Source organism: Lissotriton vulgaris, chromosome 7 (assembly GCF_964263255.1).
Source record: "Lissotriton vulgaris chromosome 7, aLisVul1.2, whole genome shotgun sequence".
In the NCBI taxonomy this organism is placed as follows: domain Eukaryota; kingdom Metazoa; phylum Chordata; class Amphibia; order Caudata; family Salamandridae; genus Lissotriton; species Lissotriton vulgaris.
The window spans coordinates 599,593,074-599,613,326 of NC_141695.1; the positions used below are offsets into that span (position 1 = coordinate 599,593,074).

At 47.1% G+C, this 20,253-nt stretch overlaps 1 protein-coding gene across 1 annotated transcript in view; it reads left to right on the forward strand.

The window, feature by feature from the left end:
* The window catches only part of EVPL (envoplakin), a 150,023-nt gene that overhangs the window by 71,523 nt on the left and 58,247 nt on the right, over positions 1–20,253 (forward strand). Inside the window, exons 4-9 of the mRNA XM_086930714.1 lie at positions 1,220–1,343; positions 1,612–1,737; positions 2,353–2,391; positions 3,602–3,763; positions 7,515–7,622; positions 8,335–8,430. Of these exons, the coding sequence (XP_086786840.1) occupies positions 1,220–1,343; positions 1,612–1,737; positions 2,353–2,391; positions 3,602–3,763; positions 7,515–7,622; positions 8,335–8,430 (655 nt within the window). The remainder of the gene's footprint in view (positions 1–1,219; positions 1,344–1,611; positions 1,738–2,352; positions 2,392–3,601; positions 3,764–7,514; positions 7,623–8,334; positions 8,431–20,253) is intronic.

Genomic DNA, 20,253 nt, shown 5'->3' on the forward strand with positions numbered 1-20,253 from the left:
AAACCCTTCCTACTACTGAAATCTGTGAGATTCCCTGTCACACACTCTGTGATTCCCTACAATAAAATACTTGTCCCAAGTTTCAGCACAGTGTAATGACATGGCACCTTTCTAGGCCTATTGGGTTTAACATATGCTTTTCAAAGTAAATGAGACAGGCCTACTGACTTTGTCATCATTTTTCATAATAGACAGATCAAGCCCATCAGGGGCTTGTCGGCATAACCAACTCAGCCCTGCTGGGTTCAGCATAAGCTTTCTCACAAGGCAAAGGAGAAATACAAGCAGTCTTTTTGAGCTGAAGCACACAGCTACTGCCCAATCAGACTATGTACTTAAGGTAATCAACATTTTGGGCAGAACCACATTTTCTCTCTCAGTAAATCATCTTAAAGCTCTTTTTCTACTGATTGCATAAAGTCTGGGCCAAGCTGCACAGTCAGGCCAGACCTAAAAAGAAACACAGTGCCTGACCCAGCTCTGCCCAATAAATCCTTATATTACTTTGCTTCATTATACAACTTCATTTCTAAGGGTGCTCAACGGGGTTAGGGTAGCCGTACAGTGTCGGGTGTGGAAGGGGATGAATGTAGAAGCAATGAATCTCCCTCTAAAACCACTGACAGCACACAAAATGTGATATGCCAGTGCTGCTAAAAGGGGGGTAGGACTGATAAACAGGGTGTCACTAAAAGACCTTAGTGCTGGGGCCAGCAGCCGAGACCGTGGCTGATCTTCCATCGGAGTCCGGGTGTTTTGCAAGAGCTTAGAATGAGGTCTTGAGAGATGATGGAAGAGGACTTTGCCTGAGATTATGGGCCAGATGTAGGTGAAATAGATTTACCGATTTTTAATTACCGAATTTTACCGATTCGGTAAAATAATGCCCCCTACATTCCTATCACCTATTTACCGATCGGTAACGGCCAAAAATACCGATTTTCGGCTGTTACCGACCGACCTACATCTGGCCCTATAAGTCTGTTGTTCAGTTGCTGTGCGGTGTGAGACGTGAGGGATGGTGGTGGAGGAATATGAGGAATGGTGGCAGAGACTTCTGCTTTCTGAAACAACAGGCTGGTGGTTAGTTTATTCGGTTATCATTGTCATTCAATCTGGGTGTGGTTAGAAGGGTCATTTTAGAGGTATATGGGTTCTACATTGAGTGAGACCAGGCTGACTCCACAGTTGACCACAACTTCTTTCTCCTTATTGGCAGCATCCGTAACCTTCATGAGCGGCTGAGCCAAGAGTGCTCGGACTACCGGGAAATTTATGAGAAGTTCAGCCTGCCCCAGGTGGGGCCCAAGGTCAACTGGCACCAGGTGCTGGACGAAAAGCAGGTACGTTCAATAGGCGTTGATTTAAGCACACTTAGAGCCAAGGAACCCTTCAGATCTCACTGAGCAGGTGAGGGAAAACAACAGGTAGGCTAGAAGGCTCATGCTTCTGACATGCAGTGTACGCGATCCCAACCCTGTCATCTGCCGGCCAAACTACCACCTTTCCCAACCTCATGGCCTATGCCAGCTGGCGCTCCTTGTGTCAGAGAAACACCTTGTGAAGGAACAAGCAAGTAATCTGGCCTTCTTGATTTTTGTCCTGCCCCAGAGAGAGCTGGACCAGAGGCAGTATGGGCCTGGCCTGGCCGAAGTGGAGAAGCAGGTGGCGGAGCACAATATCCTCCAACAGCAGATCGAAGAGTACGCGCCAGACATCCGAAACCTGTCCACGGGGGTGAGTAGCATCCAGTCACATGGGAGACACTCCAGAATGCAATTGGGAGTAGGGTGGTGGGAGTTGTAAGGGAGCGGGTACAGACAGAGTTCCGTAATGTATCCACTGTGGTAAGTAGCACCGCACCCCAGTGGAGACTTTTAGAGCCGGAGTTGGTTGGATTTCAAGGGAGGAACTTACTGCAGAGATGCAAGACCTGTTCATGCAGTGAGTAGAATCTCTGCGGGGGTTGTAAAGAACCCCTGGGGAAACATAGGGCGTTGGCTGGTAGAGAGGTCCATTACGTATCCACTTGGCTGCATACAGTCCTCCTAATGGCTACACCCACCATGGGGCAGAGATGCGAATTGTTTCGATGGAAATTCACAGGAAGGTGAGGGGGGCAGGGATCTTTGTCCATGACATGGAGTAAGGCCTCAACCCTGGTGGAAACATGGGGGGGGTCCACATTGTGATCTTAGGGGCAAATAGGGGGCTGCTCAACCACGCAAACTGTTCTCTGCCGTCAGTGGGAATCTTCGTTGTTTATAGGAACCCAATTTTCAAAATGTAATACAAAAAAATACTTTTTTTTTAACCAACCATCTTTCCTTTGTTTCCTCTGCTGGAACACAGGACGCTGACGACATTAAGAGACAATACCAAGGACTCCTGGTATGTATTCAGTCCATGAGTGTCATTTCAGCATTCATTTGACTAAAGTTGTGCATTCTGACTGCTCAGTCAAAGACAGACCGATAGGGCCCTGATGGCGTTTCGACTCATACAGACTGTCACTCGCGTCTCCTTTCTACTGTCTGGTTTAGCTGTGTATTATTATTATTATTATTATTATGTTTCTTATATAGCGCCAGCATCGACCCCCGAAGGGGTATCTCCGCGCTTGCCTTGGGAACCCGTCCTGGCTTTTCCCTGTGAGATAGCCCCTACAGGGCATCCCCAAGGTGAAAGCCAGGCATCCCGCCGCGGGGGGGCGTTGTGGAGATTAAGCAAGCTTAATGCCCAGAGTTGCAGAGTGTGAACCCATGATTAGGTCAGGCACCGAAGCGAGAATTATCGAGTCCATGGACATTTGAGCTCAAGACCCTGCCGCGTCGGGATTGAACCCTGGTCCCGGGTCTGACCTCTGCTTCAGGGTCTGCCTGCTCTAACCAGTGAGCCACACTTCTCCACTAAGAGGTGCTCCTGGAATGGCGTGTTTTGAAGCAGAGCCCTACCACTCTGCAGTGGCTGTGCTGTAGAGGGGGCATTTCTTGCAGGATTGGCATTCAGGTAAATGGAGTAGGATTGAGTGATTTGGGGTACACTTTGGGTATGTGACTCAATCCTGCGTACATGCAGTTAACCTATGGGCACCTTTTCAGCAGTTAGTGTAGCCAGATAGCACAATAAGCTGATAAACACCAAAACCCTTCCTTATATCCCCTTTTAAGAAGTAGGAACTGTGATGGGATGAAGCGTGGTAGCACTAGGGCCCCTGCTGATCGACTAAGGTTTGAGGTCCTTAAAGAGGCACCCTTTGTCCCAACAAAGTGTTTAGGAAAATAAAGTATTCCAACTTAAAATAAAAAAGCAACCCCACTTCAAGCTTCGAAGATGTATCACCCAGTTGCCCACCACTTCGTGGAGAGTTATCAGTTAGTTGCAAAAATGTGCAGGTCTTCTGGCACCAGTAGTAGACATAGAGAAAAGACCACAAGCGCAACAAGGTGTCCTCACAGTCATAGACGAAAGATGCATGCCGCTGGACAGAATCGCTTTAGTTAGTCTTTCATTCTTAATTGCATATATATGTAAATAATTCTCTGACTCTCGAGTTGCTTGACTGTTTCCCTTATGTCGCTACCCTCTCAACAACACACAGGAGGTGGCTACCTGGAGAAGCCGGAACCTGAGCAGCCTGTACAACCACCTCCATGGCTGCACCAAGGAGCTCATGTACCTCAATGAGCAACAGAACAAGATCCTGAGGCAGGACTGGAGCGACCAGATGCCAGACCCAGCCAGTGTGAGGCTGGAGTATGAGGTGAGGCTGGAATATCTGGCATGGCTGCAGGACTGGGTACGGTCGTGGTACTGGGTGAGGGTGCAGGACTGGGTGAGGTCGTAGTACTAGGTGAGGGTGCAGGACTGGGTGAGGTCGTAGTACTGGGTGAGGATGCAGTGCTGGGCGAGGTCGCAGTACTAGGTGAGGATGCAGTACTGGGTGAGGTCGCAGGACTGGGTGAGGTCGCAGTACTAGGTGAGGATGCAGTACTGAGTGAGGTCGCAGTACTGGGTGAGGTTGTAGTACTGGGTGAGGTTGCAGTACTGGGTGAGGTCGCAGTATAGGGCGAGGATGCAGTACTGGGTGAGGTCGTAGTACGGAGTGAGGTCGTAGTACTGGGTGAGGTTGCAGGACTGTGTGAGGTCGCAGTACTGGGTGAGGGTGCAGGACTGGGTGAGGTCATAGTACTGGGTGAGGATGCAGTACTGGGTGAGGATGCAGTACTGGGTGAGGTTGCAGTGCTGGGCGAGGTCGCAGTACTAGGTGAGGATGCAGTACTGAGTGAGGTCGCAGTACTGGGTGAGGTCGCAGTACTGGGTGAGGTTGTAGTACTGGGTGAGGTTGTAGTACTGGGTGAGGTCGCAGTACAGGGAAGGATGCAGTACTGGGTGAGGTTGCAGTGCTGGGTGAGGTCGTAGTACTGGGTGAGGTTGCAGTATTGGGTGAGGATGCAGTGCTGGGTGAGGTCGCAGTACTGGGTGAGGCTGCAGTACTGGTAGAGGCTGCAGGACTGGGTGAGGTCATAATACTGGGTAGGGTCGCAGTACTGGGTGAGGTCGTAGTACTGGGTGAGGTTGCAGTACTGGGTGAGGTCGCAGTATAGGGCGAGGATGCAGTACTGGGTGAGGTCGTAGTACTGGTTGAGGATGCAGTGCTGGGTGAGGTCATAGTACTCAGTGAGGTCGCAGCACTGGGTGAGGCTGCAGGACTGGGTGAGGCTGCAGGACTGGGTGAGGCTGCAGGACAGGGTGAGGCTGCACTACTGGGTGAGGTCGCAGTGCTGGGTGAGGTCGCAGTGCTGGGTGAGGTCGCAGTGCTGGGCGAGGTCGCAGTACAGGGCGAGGTCGCAGTACAGGGCGAGGTCGCAGTACTGGGTGAGGTCGCAGTACTGGGTGAGGTTGCAGTACTGGGTGAGGTTGCAGGACTGGGTGAGGCTGCAGGACTGGGTGAGGTCGTAGTACTGGGTGAGGATGCAGTGCTGGGCGAGGTCGCAGTACTAGGTGAGGATGCAGTACTGGGTGAGGTCGCAGGACTGGGTGAGGTCGCAGTACTAGGTGAGGATGCAGTACTGAGTGAGGTCGCAGTACTGGGTGAGGTTGTAGTACTGGGTGAGGTTGCAGTACTGGGTGAGGTCGCAGTATAGGGCGAGGATGCAGTACTGGGTGAGGTCGTAGTACGGGGTGAGGTCGTAGTACTGGGTGAGGTTGCAGGACTGTGTGAGGTCGCAGTACTGGGTGAGGGTGCAGGACTGGGTGAGGTCATAGTACTGGGTGAGGATGCAGTACTGGGTGAGGATGCAGTACTGGGTGAGGTTGCAGTGCTGGGCGAGGTCGCAGTACTAGGTGAGGATGCAGTACTGAGTGAGGTCGCAGTACTGGGTGAGGTCGCAGTACTGGGTGAGGTTGTAGTACTGGGTGAGGTTGTAGTACTGGGTGAGGTCGCAGTACAGGGAAGGATGCAGTACTGGGTGAGGTTGCAGTGCTGGGTGAGGTCGTAGTACTGGGTGAGGTTGCAGTATTGGGTGAGGATGCAGTGCTGGGTGAGGTCGCAGTACTGGGTGAGGCTGCAGTACTGGGAGAGGCTGCAGGACTGGGTGAGGTCATAATACTGGGTAGGGTCGCAGTACTGGGTGAGGTCGTAGTACTGGGTGAGGTTGCAGTACTGGGTGAGGTCGCAGTATAGGGCGAGGATGCAGTACTGGGTGAGGTCGTAGTACTGGTTGAGGATGCAGTGCTGGGTGAGGTCATAGTACTCGGTGAGGTCGCAGCACTGGGTGAGGCTGCAGGACTGGGTGAGGCTGCAGGACTGGGTGAGGCTGCAGGACAGGGTGAGGCTGCACTACTGGGTGAGGTCGCAGTGCTGGGTGAGGTCGCAGTGCTGGGTGAGGTCGCAGTGCTGGGTGAGGTCGCAGTACAGGGGGAGGTCGCAGTACAGGGCGAGGTCGCAGTACTGGGTGAGGTCGCAGTACTGGGTGAGGTTGCAGTACTGGGTGAGGTTGCAGGACTGGGTGAGGCTGCAGGACTGGGTGAGGTTGCAGAACTGGGTGAGGTCTCAGTACTGGGTGAGGTCGCAGTACTGGGTGAGGTCGTAGTACTGGGTGAGGTCGCAGTACAAGGTGAGGATGCAGTACCGGGTGAGGATGCAGTACCGGGTGAGGCTGCAGGACTGGGTGAGGTCGCAGTACTGGGTGAGGTCGCAGTACTGGGTGAGGTCGCAATACTGGGTGAGGTCGCAGTACTGGGTGAGGTCGCAGTACTGGGTGAGGATGCAGTACTGGGTGAGGCTGCAGTACTGGGTGAGGCTGCAGGTCGCGGTACGGTCGCAGTACTGGGTGAGGTCGCAGTACCAGGTGAGGCTGCAGGACTGTGTGAGGTCGCAGGACTGGGTGAGGTCGCAGTACTGGGTGAGGTCGCAGTACTGGGTGAGGTCGCAGTACTGGGTGAGGATGCAGTACTGGGTGAGGCTGCAGGTCTCGGTAAGGTCGCAGTACTGGGTGAGGTCGCAGTACTGGGTGAGGTCGCAGTACTGGGTGAGGTCGCAGTACTGGGTGAGGATGCAGTACTGGGTGAGGATGCAGTACTGGGTGAGGCTGCAGTACTGGGTGAGGCTGCAGGTCTCGGTAAGGTTGCAGTACTGGGTGAGGTCGCAGTACCAGGTGAGGATGCAGTACCGGGTGAGGCTGCAGGACTGGGTACGGTTGCAGTACAGGGCGAGGTCACAGTACTGGGTGAGGATGCAGTACTGGGTGAGGCTGCAGGTCTCGGTAAGGTCGCAGTACTGGGTGAGGATGCAGTACTGGGTGAGGTCGCAGTACTGGGTGAGGCTGCAGTACTGGGTGAGGCTGCAGGACTGGGTGAGATCGCAGTACTGGGTGAGGTCGCAGTACTGGGTGAGGATTCTACAAGGTTGGACCTGCACTGCAGGTTGTGGCTGCAGGGCATGGCGAGGCAGCAGTAGGTGTTTAGAGTGAATTATGGGTTGAGACTGCAGAGTAGTGAAAGGCTGTAGAAGATTTGAGCATGACATGCCACAGGGGCCAGGGTACCCGTCTGCTCCACCATACCGAAACTTGGAGGCCGAAGTGGGCTAGTATTGTCCTCTAAAGACATGGAAATTCCTCATAACAAGATAGTACCTCAGAAAAGCTGGCGAGCTAGGGGCAAGGTTAGTTAGTAACTTATTCCTCTGAGACGTCCTGAGTGGCATGGCAGACTCATTATTTTGCCTCTGGGTCTGCTGGACGGGCAGTCTGGAAGGATGGGGAACATGCAAAATATGGTCCAGGCAGATGAGGATGCAGGTATAATTGGCCTCTCTGTGACTGTAGCCCGCCCTATGGAATTGCCTGCCTTCTGCAAATGCCAAGGCCACCTTTGCCAGGAGGTAAGCTGCAACCACCTATGGTGTCAAGAGGATCAAGTCATGTTCAGTTAAGTGAGTTAGTGTCTCATTGACTCTGTAAATGGAGTGATTACTTGTATAGTGACATACATTCTTTCGTGTGTTGCAGAATTTTAAAGCTCAGGATTTGCTGACGCAAGAGGAATATGTCAACAACCTACAGGATGATGGAGAGCGGATGATTGATCTGCAGCATCCAGCGGTGAGCTCGATCCAGGTACGAAGCATGGACTGACGAAGCACTCTAAGGAGTGGCTTGGTGAGGAGAATCGACCCATGTTCATAGTGGAAGGTTACTAGTGGATCGGTAGGCACCTTTCAAAGGATAGCAATGCCACAGAAGAGGACTGGCATGTAGAGATGGGGGAGCTATCACAACCTGCCAACATCTGTAAAGGAGCGCGAGGGCTGAGTGAAGGGGTTATAGACTGCGCTCCTTCAGAGACACCCACTTAACACGAAATTCTCTAGTTCTCCAGAGCCAAGCAGTCTGCCTCAGATGGGACACAGGGATGAAATGTCAGGCAATACCAGTTAATGATGTTCCTGGTTCAATGAAGGACGAGGGAACATCTTGTCTAGCACTGGATTATTGTAGCTTTACCTGCCATTTTAGATATCAACCAAAGTCATGACATTGTATAGTCAGAAAAGTATTTGAATGTGTGAAAGAAAACAATGCGTGAGAGCAAAAGTCACAGAAAAGATACTATGGGCCTTATTTGGATCTCCGCGGATGGGTTACTCTGTCACAATGGTGATGGATATCTGCCTTAATATTATTCCCATTATATCCTATGGGATTTATATTTCGGCGGAAGGGATATCTGTCACCACTGTGATGGAGTCCCCCTTTCGCTGCGATCTAAATCAGGCCCTTCGATCTTCTCAGCTACTGTTCATTCCATTATTTGTGTATCCCTCTACAGGCACACCAAGAAGCCCTGAAGACCGAATGGCAGAACTTTCTTAACCTTTGCATTTGCCAGGAGAGCCACCTGAAAAACGTGGAGAACTACAAAAAGGTAATATTGCAGAGGACTTGACCCCTGTGCTTCTCCTGTGGCACACAGTTTTGATGTATGTGTGATCTTGTGACCTCCGCTCCATTTTCCTATAAAGCTAGGTAACCAGGAATCGACTAACTGCGTTCTATTTGGCTTATCATTAGATGGTAAGGAAAAATCCTACAACTTGTAGAAGAAGTGCTTAACCAATAGGTGAATCCACCTGTAATTTTCCTCAACTGCCTGAGGTACTCTCTTGGATTTAGCAATCCAACCAGAAATTGGAGGATTCTGTATTGTCAGCTCCTAATTTGACCCTTATTGTCTGGTTCTTGTGGCATTTGAGGCTGTGAATGTGTGTAGGTAGGCTTACCAAAGTACGAGATTCCAACTTTGTTTGAATACCTTACCAAGATCCTTAGGGCCGGGTTTGACAGATGAAGTAGCGCCCATTATGATGGCCATGGTACCATCCTGGGGGAACTCTGCCCAATTTAGAGATGACTGCCACACCAGCGTTCATCTCTGTACGTTGAAAGAAGCTGCCATGACAGTGGAACCAACAGGGGCTCAGCCAATAGAATACTTAAGGTCCATTCATCTGTAAATGAGGCGGGTGGACCAAGGGTTTGGCAGGTGAGATACTGCATTGAATTTGTGACGGAGTACATTTGCAGTGTTTGTGAAATGTAGTACATTCAAGTAGCCCCTTGAATTGCAAACCTGACCACCTTTTGCACAGACCATCGAGCAACACGGATTCCACTGAATTCAGCTGCCATATCGAACGTAAGAAAGGTAGCATTTGTGCTGCAGCGCAGTGTCGCAGTCATCGCAGCACTGCTTTACAAGTCCCCCGTTTTGTTAAAAAGAAGAGACGTTAGGATGGAGAGAAGTGGTTCATAATGCTATTTTTAACCAAGACCAGAAGGGAAGGTGGCAGGCATGATCTCGCAAAGCATGAGCAAAATAATTTAGATGTGGTAATTATCTTGAGGGTAGTATGTGGTGTACACGTTTGATTTCACCCCGAGTGTGCGGACAGGGGATGATAAATATTGGATGCTATATTTTAAGTGTGTGATGTTTGTTAGTGAGAGAACAGGAGGTAAGACAATGCTATAGGTATGTTGTGTGACAGTGGGGAAGAGTCTCCAGTGAGCATTTTGTGAGCCACCAGGAACTCATCAACTGTCTTTAAGCTGGAGGACAGACGGTCTGTCATTCATGGAATATGGACCCAAGTGACACTGCTTTTTCCAGCATCTTGGAGGAAGTGCTGCTCAGCTCTGGTTACTCAAAGTGACAGTCAATCAAAACCGCAGCAGGGAGGACAAGCATTTGCAAAGCTCATAAAGACTCATAATCTCATTCATGCCCCCCCTCCTAGCCCAGAGCACACCCCAGCTTCCAACAATAACTACTCCAGTTTTCCCCTCCTCACGACTGAGGCCCTAGATAAATTTCTAGATTCGATCAAGTCAGGATCACCCCTTGATCCCTGTCCTCTTAAAATCCTAAAAAACTGCAGGGACACTCTACTTCCCCCTCTGTTGGAAGTTATGAATAGGGCCGTCTCCAGTGGTGTATTTCCAGCATCCTGGAAGACTGCCATCATTAAGCTTCTCCTGAAAAAGGCTTCCTTGGATCCTGGGATTTTGAAGAACTTTCGTCCCATCTCCCTTCTTCCCGCTCCAGCTAAGATGTTGGAGGCTCATTTGAATTCCCATCTCAACGCCTTTCTCGATAAGACCTGCCTGCTTGACCCCTCTCAGCATGGCTTCCGAAAGGCGCAACGCACTGAGTCAGCCCTTACAGTGGTGGTCAACAACATCCACGCAAAGGTCGACAGTGGTCAGACTACTCTTCTGATCCTGCTCGACCTTACAGCAGCATTTGACACCCTGTCCCCTACCATCTTGGCCTCCCGTCTCAGTGAGACGGGGGTGAAGGGTCTAGCTCTGAGCCTCCTCACTTCCTTTCTTAACCATCGGGAGCAAAGGGTCAAACTGGGTGACTTCCTTTCCAACGCCAGACCTCTGCAGGGTGGGGTCCCGCAGGGCTCTGCTTTAAGTCCTACACTTTTCAACGTTTATGTGGCCCCACTCGCTAGGCTTGTTAGAACTTTTGGACTGGAAGTGCTCTCGTACGCCGACGACACCCAGATCATGGTCTCTCTGTCGCAATCCGTTGAGACCACGGCCCTACATTTTCGAAATTGTATGGGAGCAGTGGCAGGCTGGATGGCCTCGAACTTCCTTAAATTAAACGGGGAAAAGTCGGAGATTCTGGTATTTGGTGGAAATAAGGAGATCTGGTCTGCCGACTGGTGGCCACAGATACTGGGAACTTGTCCCCAGCCTTCTCCCATCGCCCGTAACCTGGGAGTCATTTTTGACACCTCACTTGCTTTTGACAGGCAAGTAAATAGAACGGTCTTAACCTGCTGCGGGGTTCTAAGGGTGTTAAGAAAACTTACCCATTACCTCTCCCCTGATGCCCGGAAACTGGCTGCGGTCGCCCTGCTATCCTCGCGACTGGACTATTGTAATGCCCTATATCTTGGCATGAGCAATAAATTACTCCACCGTTTGCAAGTCGTCCAGAACGCTGCAGCGAGGTTTGTCGTCAATGCCCCCAGGCGCTCCTCAGGTACCCGGATAAGGAAAACTCTCCACTGGCTCCCGGTATATGCCAGGATAAAATTCAGAATTCTGACCTTCACTCACATGGCTCTTCATGGTGCGGGTGCTGAGGGCATCAGGTCCCTTGTGTCGACCTATGTCCCCGGTAGGGCCTTGCGCTCTGCCGGCCAGAATTTGCTGACCGTCCCCCGATTCGCTAAGGCGAGATGGGGAGGTAAGGCTTTTTCCTCTCTCGCCCCTAGACTCTGGAACGAGCTCCCTTTGGAACTCAGGGACCAAGAATCTCTTCTTCTCTTCCGAAAGGGCCTTAAAACTCTGCTCTTTACTGAAGCCTACTCTTAGGCCCCTATTCCCTATATCTCGATATCTGTACCTGGCTACATTCCATCATCTGCGCCTTGATGCCTTCGGGCTAAGTTGCGCTTTACAAATCGCCATTCATTCATTCATTCATTCATTCAATAGGTCTCGCATTTACGTGAGTTTGAGCTATTGGCATTGTAAATGACAATGCCTTTTATTTATGATTTGGTTTTTAAAACATAAATAAAAGGCATTGTCATTTACAATCCTAATAGCCTAAACTCTCGTAAAAGCGAGACCTATTGCATTGACATTACAAAAAAAAGTACTGTAATGGCTGTATTTTAGACAATACTGGTTGCTTAGTTTCATTGCATAAATTTTTGTGTTTACCGTATTTTGAAGTATTCAAAGTAGGTTACCTAACCTTTAAGCCCCGAGTTGTTAAATAACCCATAGAAGGGAGTGTTTTACAGTTCAGAAAATGTGTTCAAATGTAATTTTGGTAGTGCCATGGAATGATCAGCCAATGAGGTTACTCGATGAGCAGGTATTTAACTACACATTCAAAATTTACGGTTTTGTGGCAGTTGGTTGCTTGTACACAACCACCTCTCTGAATGTGTTTAATTAACACAGAGCTCCATCTGCCAGGCAGTGCTTACTGAGGAGCGAGTAAGGCACAGAACAAAATGTATTTTTGTATCTTCAGTGTGAAGGCACTCGGAGAGCTTAGGTGCACGTCCGGTCAGGCTAGGGATCCGAGCGCTTCTACAGACTCTGCCTTGCCCCTCTGCACTAGCAGTCCACAGCAGCTCAGAATCTGCCGCTTCTGCTAAGGATAGGTTGGGGGAGGAGGTTAGGGCATGCTGGCATTCCAGGCAGATTTCTAGGTTATTGAAAGGGATGGTTCAGACACGAGGCAATGGAGACAGACTTTGTCTGTTTGTCTACACCACTCTATTTCTCTACCATCCACCGAGCTCACTGTCACATATCCCTTCATCGCCCCTTATTAGAGGTGGGCAAGCTAATACATTAGCTGGGAGAGCCAGCTGGAGACGATCCAAGCGTATAGGAGCCAGTGCACGAGCCGAGCTGTGAAAATGTTCGGAATGTTAGTCATACAATAAACATGGTGTAAATGTGCGATAAAGTTTCTTCTGAACTCAAAAAAGTTAATTTATTTAGTGCGTCCCCTCAAACACAAGATTATAATACTGAATTGGGAGGAAGTTCTTAAAAGTGCTAGTTTTATGCGTGAATTAAAACACTGTTGCTCCTCCCACCTGACAACAATGCCATTTGCTAACTAAAAGGCGTTAGTTGCCTTGCATACCCCAAATGTGGCCTAGATTCTTATTTATATTCAGAGTAACATTAAAATCTAGTTCATTAGACACGAGAAGAATTGTACAGCAAGTATCTTGAACTTGCATATGTCAAAGTGGCAGCATTACCGCTGCTTCTTTCTGCTTCCGCTTCCTCCTCCGGTTCCTGAAGCAGCAGCCGTGCAGCACAAATAAGTATCGCAGCGGCCTGCGAGAGCCGCCTCCTTCAGCTAGGGTCACGAAGCTCTTTGGCCGCTTCCCCGCTAAAAGCTGAATATAGTGGCGTTGCTCATACCTGTTCAGCAAGGCCCGGCGTTACCCTTGCTAAAGAAGGGCGAAAGTGGGCGCCGTGCTGCTAAAACATATAGGGCCTCATTTATGAAAAGTGACGCATCGCTGCGTGAAAACAGCGATGCGTCACTTTTCACTGCGCACTCCTTGCGACACCAATGATGCGTCATATTTAATGTATGACGCATCATGTCGCAAGGACTTACAGATACGTCAGTATTTCTGACGCATCTGTAAGCGCAAAAGTGACGCATTGCTGGAGTGTGTCACAAAAGTGACGCATCTCCAGCAATGCGTCCTTTCACATGGGGAAAGCCCCATGTGAAAGGGCTTGCGTCAGTCTTATGCCTGCTGTGAGGCAGGCGCAAGATTTTGACGCAACCGCATCCTAAAAGTGACGCAGTGAAATCTCATAGATTTCACTGCGTCACTATTACGAGGCTTTTTGCGGGGGAACGCCCCCTCTGCATACATTATACCTGACGCAGGTATAATGTGGCGCAGGGGTTTAAAAAGTGACGCATCTACCTAGATGCGTCACTTTTTAAATATGGCGCAACAAGGCGCATGTTTTACGCCGCAGATGCGTCACAAAAAGTGACGCATCCGCAGCGCAAAACTGACGCAAGGCCTCATAAATGAGGCCCATAGCGTGGCGCCTATGCCTATTAAAGTTATGCGCATGGCGACCCGTGAAGGGCGCCATGCTGATTAGAAAAAAGCATTAAGCAAGGAAATAAAAACCACAAAAATAATAAAGCTGTCGCCGTGCTACAACGTATAGCGCGGCGCCCGTGCTTCTTAAAGTTATGCGCATGATGGTCCAGGAAAGGGCACTATGCTGATAAAAAAACACAATAATGGAAGAAATAGACACAAGAAAGACAAAAATGGGTGCCCTGCTAAAACATATAGCGCAGCGCCCGTGTCAAGGCAGGAAGCATCAAATAAAAACAAATAGGAGGGGATGGTGGCGGCAGGGATGATGACGGTGGGGGTACGACACAGAAGTGCATCGAGCAATGCAATGAACAAAAAAAGAGCTCCCCAAATAACAGTTACACTGTCTAAGTGTAACAAAACTGAACTTAGTCGGTGCTGCACTGCAAAAAAACCGGAAATTACGTTCCCAGCCTAAACCAATTACGCGACAGCAAAGAAGACCGACACTGCTCAGAACAAATGGTAAGCAGCAGGCGGGAGCTACCTTGTTTACTTATTAATACAGGTCTGCTGACAGCCCATGCGCGCTGCCCATCCTCAACCTAAAAAACAGACACACGCACACCCACACAGACAGAAACACACACACAAAACAACTTACCTATACTTATGAGGACCTGCATTGACAGAATTGAAGTGTGTAATTACTATTCTAACTCCACACACGCTTTGATTGTGGGGTAGGTTATAAAGCGCATCAAAGCAAGTCTAACTGCACTTTTAGTTTTTTGATACACTCACTAAAGTACCTAAATACACTTCTAGGACCTATTCTCATAACGCACCGGTCCTCACAAAGATAGTCTTTTTCTGGTTCTATCAATGCTGCGAAGCACACAAACATGCACGCACACACACAAACACACATGCCTGCACACACAAACACACACACACACACACTTTTGTTGATTGGAAGTAGATTTTAAAGAGGTTGGATACCCGTAGAATAAAGGTTATGGGTATGCACAGTGGCCAAAAAGGACATGCTCTGATGATGGATGCGATTTGGTGGGTTTGGGTGCTGTATCATTGCTTACATTTTTTCACATATCTTTCCTGCCACCCCTGCTTTCCTTGATCTGACACTGATGCTTAAAGATACATTTCTGAATTTCTTGCTACTGTTATTCCAGCACTAGGTCGTGTAGTGCAAAGTTTATTTTATACCAGATATATCTGAGCCCTTTTACCAGTGAGCAGCCTCCGTTGAGAAGCTAGTCCCCGACTTCTTGTTATAAATCCTCAGGGGTTCATTTATCCGAAGTATATTTTGATTTTAGAAACACTCATAAGCTAATTTACAGCAGGAAGGTTAGGTAAGGAGAGCTGTAGTTATCATTACAAGGTTTCTGACAGACCCTGCCACCCATTGTGTGTAGAGTACTTAATGTGTTAGGTCCTGCACGTACAGTCATTGTGGATTCAGTGGGAAACACCCTTGGCTGGGAGCGGGCGCTAAACACAAAACTCCACCCACACATAACCTGTGTTTCTTGATTTAAAGAGGGTTAACCCTGCACAGGGAGTTGTCATTCTGGCGAAAACAGGTCGTGAGAGCTCCCCACCTTAAAACACATTCCCAGAAATATACATTTTAAAGATACGTGGCTCACATTTTATTTGCTGTTTATCCGATGAAATCCGACTTTGGTCCATTGCTCCACGTTTCTGAAAATACATTTGGGTTCTTAATGTTTAAAATATCCTGCAGCATTGCTGAGTTTCTTGCAGGGTTTTCTCTTCTCTCTAGCCCTTCATCTTGGCTCAAATCAGGCCAGTAGGGTGATGTATCACAGGAGCTGAGATGTCCAAGGGACTTCTTGCCAACTGACAAAGACTATTTTCAAAGACTTGTCGAGCCAGATCCACAAATCCAGACTAGGATCAAGCAAAATCAGAACAGAAGTCATGCTTAGATGTTAGTGTAGGTAGCGCCACAAAGGGGAAGACATTGTAGTGGTATTAGAGATGTGGTTCCTGAGCATATGAATCCTATCTGCCTTGCATGTTTCCTCTGCTCTCAAAGAGCATTGTGCCGCATTGGCCAGCGGGTCAAGCAGAGCAAATCAGTCCTCTTGTATGCATTTAACCTCCCTGTGGTTGGCTTGTTTACTCTTATAAATGAAATCGCCCTTAGCCATAAAGGCAGCAATAGCTCTAATGCACCGGTAAGGAAATTGGAACATTCTTGAAAACAGAGTGTTGAAAACCTTGTTTCTTATTATTTTCATGAACATTGCTGCTTACAATATTCTGTGTCGTGTAACCAAAGTTACTCTGCTTTTTTAGATAAATGAATTACTATTAACAATCTTTGTTAGATGGATCTTAAGGCAGAAGTAAGGATAAAAAAACACATTGTGCAAGATTTGGATTTAGGTGGTACTAAAGAGTCTTACATTTTGAAGAGGAAGGGCTACCCCATTAGTGGAATATCATTGATCATGCTACCCAAATGGGGAGGAGACCCTGCTGGCATAATCTCCTCTGGAGTTTGCAGTGTATCCAGAAATTGGAGCATTTGCTGTCACAACCACACCTTGAAATCAGGGCAAACATGTCATGTACAGCAGGGTATTGCTTTTAAAATGCTGCCGGTTTCTAGGCACCATGTTCATTTTAGAGAGTAAAATCGAAATATCGGCATGAGGCAAGTAGATGAAGTAAACCAGACAGGAAATAATCCCATCTGTAATATATTCAGAGTAAATAAATTTGAGTTCTGTCTTTCTTTGATCTATTTCAGGCAAGGGAAAGCCTTCACCTGCTGTTATACAATGCAGATTAAGTAATCTCTCGACAAGATAAATGTTACATAACCTAATGCAAGACAAAGTCATCCTAGTAGTGCTTTGTGATGTAATGCTGGGTAAAGTATGTTACTCCTGCAATCCAATTCAAGGTAAAGCTATCCCTGTAATGTTCTTCTATGAGATACCAAAGGACTATGTATTCAGAGCAATCTACTACATTATAGTTTAGTAGTCAGAGAATTCTCCAGTAATCAAAAGCAGTGTGAAGTAGTCACAGTAATCTTCTTTTAACTGATGCAGAGTAAATTAGAGTGCTCTGTAATCTAAAAAGAGCAAAACAATCAATGTAACCTCCTATAATTAGATGCAAAGTTAAGTAATTAGAGTAATTTATCTATTGCATGGAGAATCGGGTATAACAATGTACTTCTGCAATCAAATGCAAGGACAGATAAACGTATCCATGATAATGGCAAGTAGAGTAATCACAGTAGTTTGTTTCTGCACTACAATGCAATGTAAAGCAGTCAGTGCAATATCTTTCTGTAGTGTAATGCACAGTAAAGCGTTCAGAGTAATCTAGAATCCACCAAAGAGTAACCATGGAAATCTCTATCCGTAACCAAACACGTGGTACAATATAAATGGGGCAATTTCCTTCAAACTAATGTATGGTAAATTAAGATCATTCTGTAATCTGGCATAGGACACAGGGACATTACCCCTGTAAAATATTGGCTGTTAACGAAATCAACATAATAACATGTTCTGATCCAGTGAAGGACACATTTATGTCATTCGAAAACAATTTTAAGGAGTGATGTAATCAGAATATTTATTTAATAGTTGAAAAAATGGTAGCAGCATCAGAATGATCTTTTTTAAACTGATATGTAGTGATAAAATTATAGTAATTTAGATCTTAGGTGTACAGGAGGTATCAAGGGAATGCAATACTTCACTATGTAAATCTGGACAAACAGCGCTTAGAGACCCCGGTGGTTATAACGCGCCATATAAATTAAATAAATAAATAAATAAATGAATAAATAATCTAATGCATGGTAAAGTAGAAATAGTACGGACAAAGAAGTATCATTGCACACTTGTGTGGACAGAGTTTTAAAAAAGTCCTCTAGAGTAATTCAGGAAAGTATATATGTATGTATCCATGTTTATTTACATATGTGTTAAGCCTGTCTCCCCTCCTGTATGAAGATTATCATATTGTAAACATGTTGCTTATTAAGTCCAGGCAAACCGTGGTTTGGCTCCTACATTACTGTTAAAATTGGGAATGCATTGTTTTTCATTGTTACATAAATATCCTTAAGTCACAAGATACACCATATCATGTAATCTTATCTAGACATTCCCCTAAAGATCACCTCTCATGGATGATGTATATTTGAAACACATTTGCATAACAAGCAAATTTCAAAAGGCTAATTGTACCTACATATAGAATCAACATGTGGTAATGACATCAAGTGAGACAAAGCGAGAATAGCCGCAATACTTTGGCACAGTATTTGCGAGCCTTTTTGTAAACCCCTCACCAATGTAAAGGGTGCAGAGAGTCCTTCTGTTGTATTACTGGGTAATCATCTCCACTCCCTTCTGTAATCTGATACAGTTGCACTACTTCTGTCCATGCTGTACCCAGTCCTGCACGTGATGTAACTGTTCTCTGTGTGTGTAGGAAACTTGCAGTCTTAACGGATGTGTGCACCCATGTGTGTGTGTGTGTGTGTGTGTGTGTGCTTGTGCGTGCATGTGTGTAGAAACCAGGCTGTACATGTTCTGAGTGAAGCAAGCTCTCACTCTTTTGCCTGAGCTGCATCTTCTCTGCTTGTTTTTCCTGTGAGTGAAGCTTGTAATGCTTGACCTTCTGTTCTTGTCTCAGTGCCTCTTGAGAAAACATTCTCACTGTACACAGGCCAAAACGACTGTCTTTGTTACTGCTGGTCCAAAATGCATTTTATCCTCACAATCAGGAGCATAGAGGAAAAAACAAAGGACCCAGGTTACCCTCCACTCAAAGTGTATTCAAATAATAAATAATGCAAAATGCATTTTAGCCAGGGCACCAGTCCTATAAAAAGAAGTGGGGGACTGACAATATGCAAATGACCTCAGACGTCACGTCCTGAACATGTCCGGTGTCTGAAAATTACACCGGAACATGTTCAGCATATTTCTGTAGGGCCCAGCTTCTTGACAGGGGGGACGGCGTCCACCCTGTGAAAAAAGTGGGGGGATGCTGTGTACCTGCGTGTACCCCCCGACTCGAGCCCTGATTTTAGCATTGGAGTGATACCTTGCTGTTAGATACTGCACTGCTGATTTAACAAGAGGTGTGGCGTGGTGTGTCGACTCCAGAAGAGGAGTGGTTCATAGAGAAATTGAAATGTGGAAATTGGGATTAGACGCCCAATATGTATGTGTGACATAGAGAAAGAAGAAGAGGCTTGTGGAAGTGGCCTTACAAGCTTGCACTACTCCTTGAGCTTGCGCCCATGGCCATGCTAGCCCTCAAGTCTACCACCACTAGCATTGCTGCTATCTATCCACTGCTGGATTCTACTGGATGCTAGCTTTGTACCCTTCATCAGCGCCCCTGCTAGCACTTGCGCCCTCTCTCCCACGTACACTGCTTGTAGCATGTGCTCAAGCTTTTCAGACTGAGCTGTCAGGTAGCCAGCACTGCAGCTAGTTGGTTTGTTCATTAGCCCAGCAGCCGTCTGGCTATGGAGGCTTGAGAAGGCTGAAGAGGCTGGGTGGGTCCTCCATTGCTGGGAGTATGCAGCGGTACAGCAGTGCTGGAGTACGTTTATTGTTGTACAGCAGTGGAGAACAGACTTGTGGATTCGCCATGTTAAAGCAGACCTGGTGGCGTCTGGAGCAGCCTGCAGCCTTGCAGCATCTGTTTCTTAATGTCTGTTAATGCTGGCTAAATCCTGTGAGTTTATTGGTGGAGATCTGGTGGTTTGAAGACTGTTTGCAAGAAACTACTAAGCTCTCACTAAGCTCTTTGAACCTCTTTAAAACGTTGAGGATAAAGAAAGTCCGAAGCATGATTTCAAACCTGGAGTGCCTTTTTGAGGACTTGTGTAAGCAATCACTAAGCACTATGAACGCTAGATGAACACAGTGTTTGAAGCTTTGAGAAGAAGGATAAACGGGAGAGTCCTGAGTGTGACTTTAATATAAACTATTGCATTTATGCTTTAAGTTGCTCTTTGGTTTCCCTTAAATTGTTTGATGCTTTATGGAAGTACGTCTTCTGCTTTGTGTACCGAGTTCTCAGTTCCAGCATTTGCAGCAATAATTAAGCTACAAATTAAGCCATGGTGGATACAATTTGAACCAATTTAAGACATCAGTTTTAAGGGCTGTGCGTTGAGGGACCCACCAAAAGAATTGTAATTAATCAATGTGTGTCTATATTGTGCTTAATTTAAATTTATTTTTAAGTGGGTGAGTTGAACATATATTTTTCACTAATTCTTTTTAGACATTTTGAACATTTTCTGCATTAAGTTTTAATATGTTGCTTTAAACTATAGTCTTAAGATACTACAACCTATGATACAACTCCAAATATTTCTGCTTCAGACATACAAACGGTTAAACCAAATTGATCTGCTTGCTCAAAGCATACCACGTCATATAATCAGACAATCGACAAAGGCTACAAGGTATAAACTGCTTTATCTCCCCTAATTTAGCTGATGGAAAACCCTACCACAGTTTTCTTGAAGTCTCGTTCTCTCTTAAAACAGGCTCTTGTAC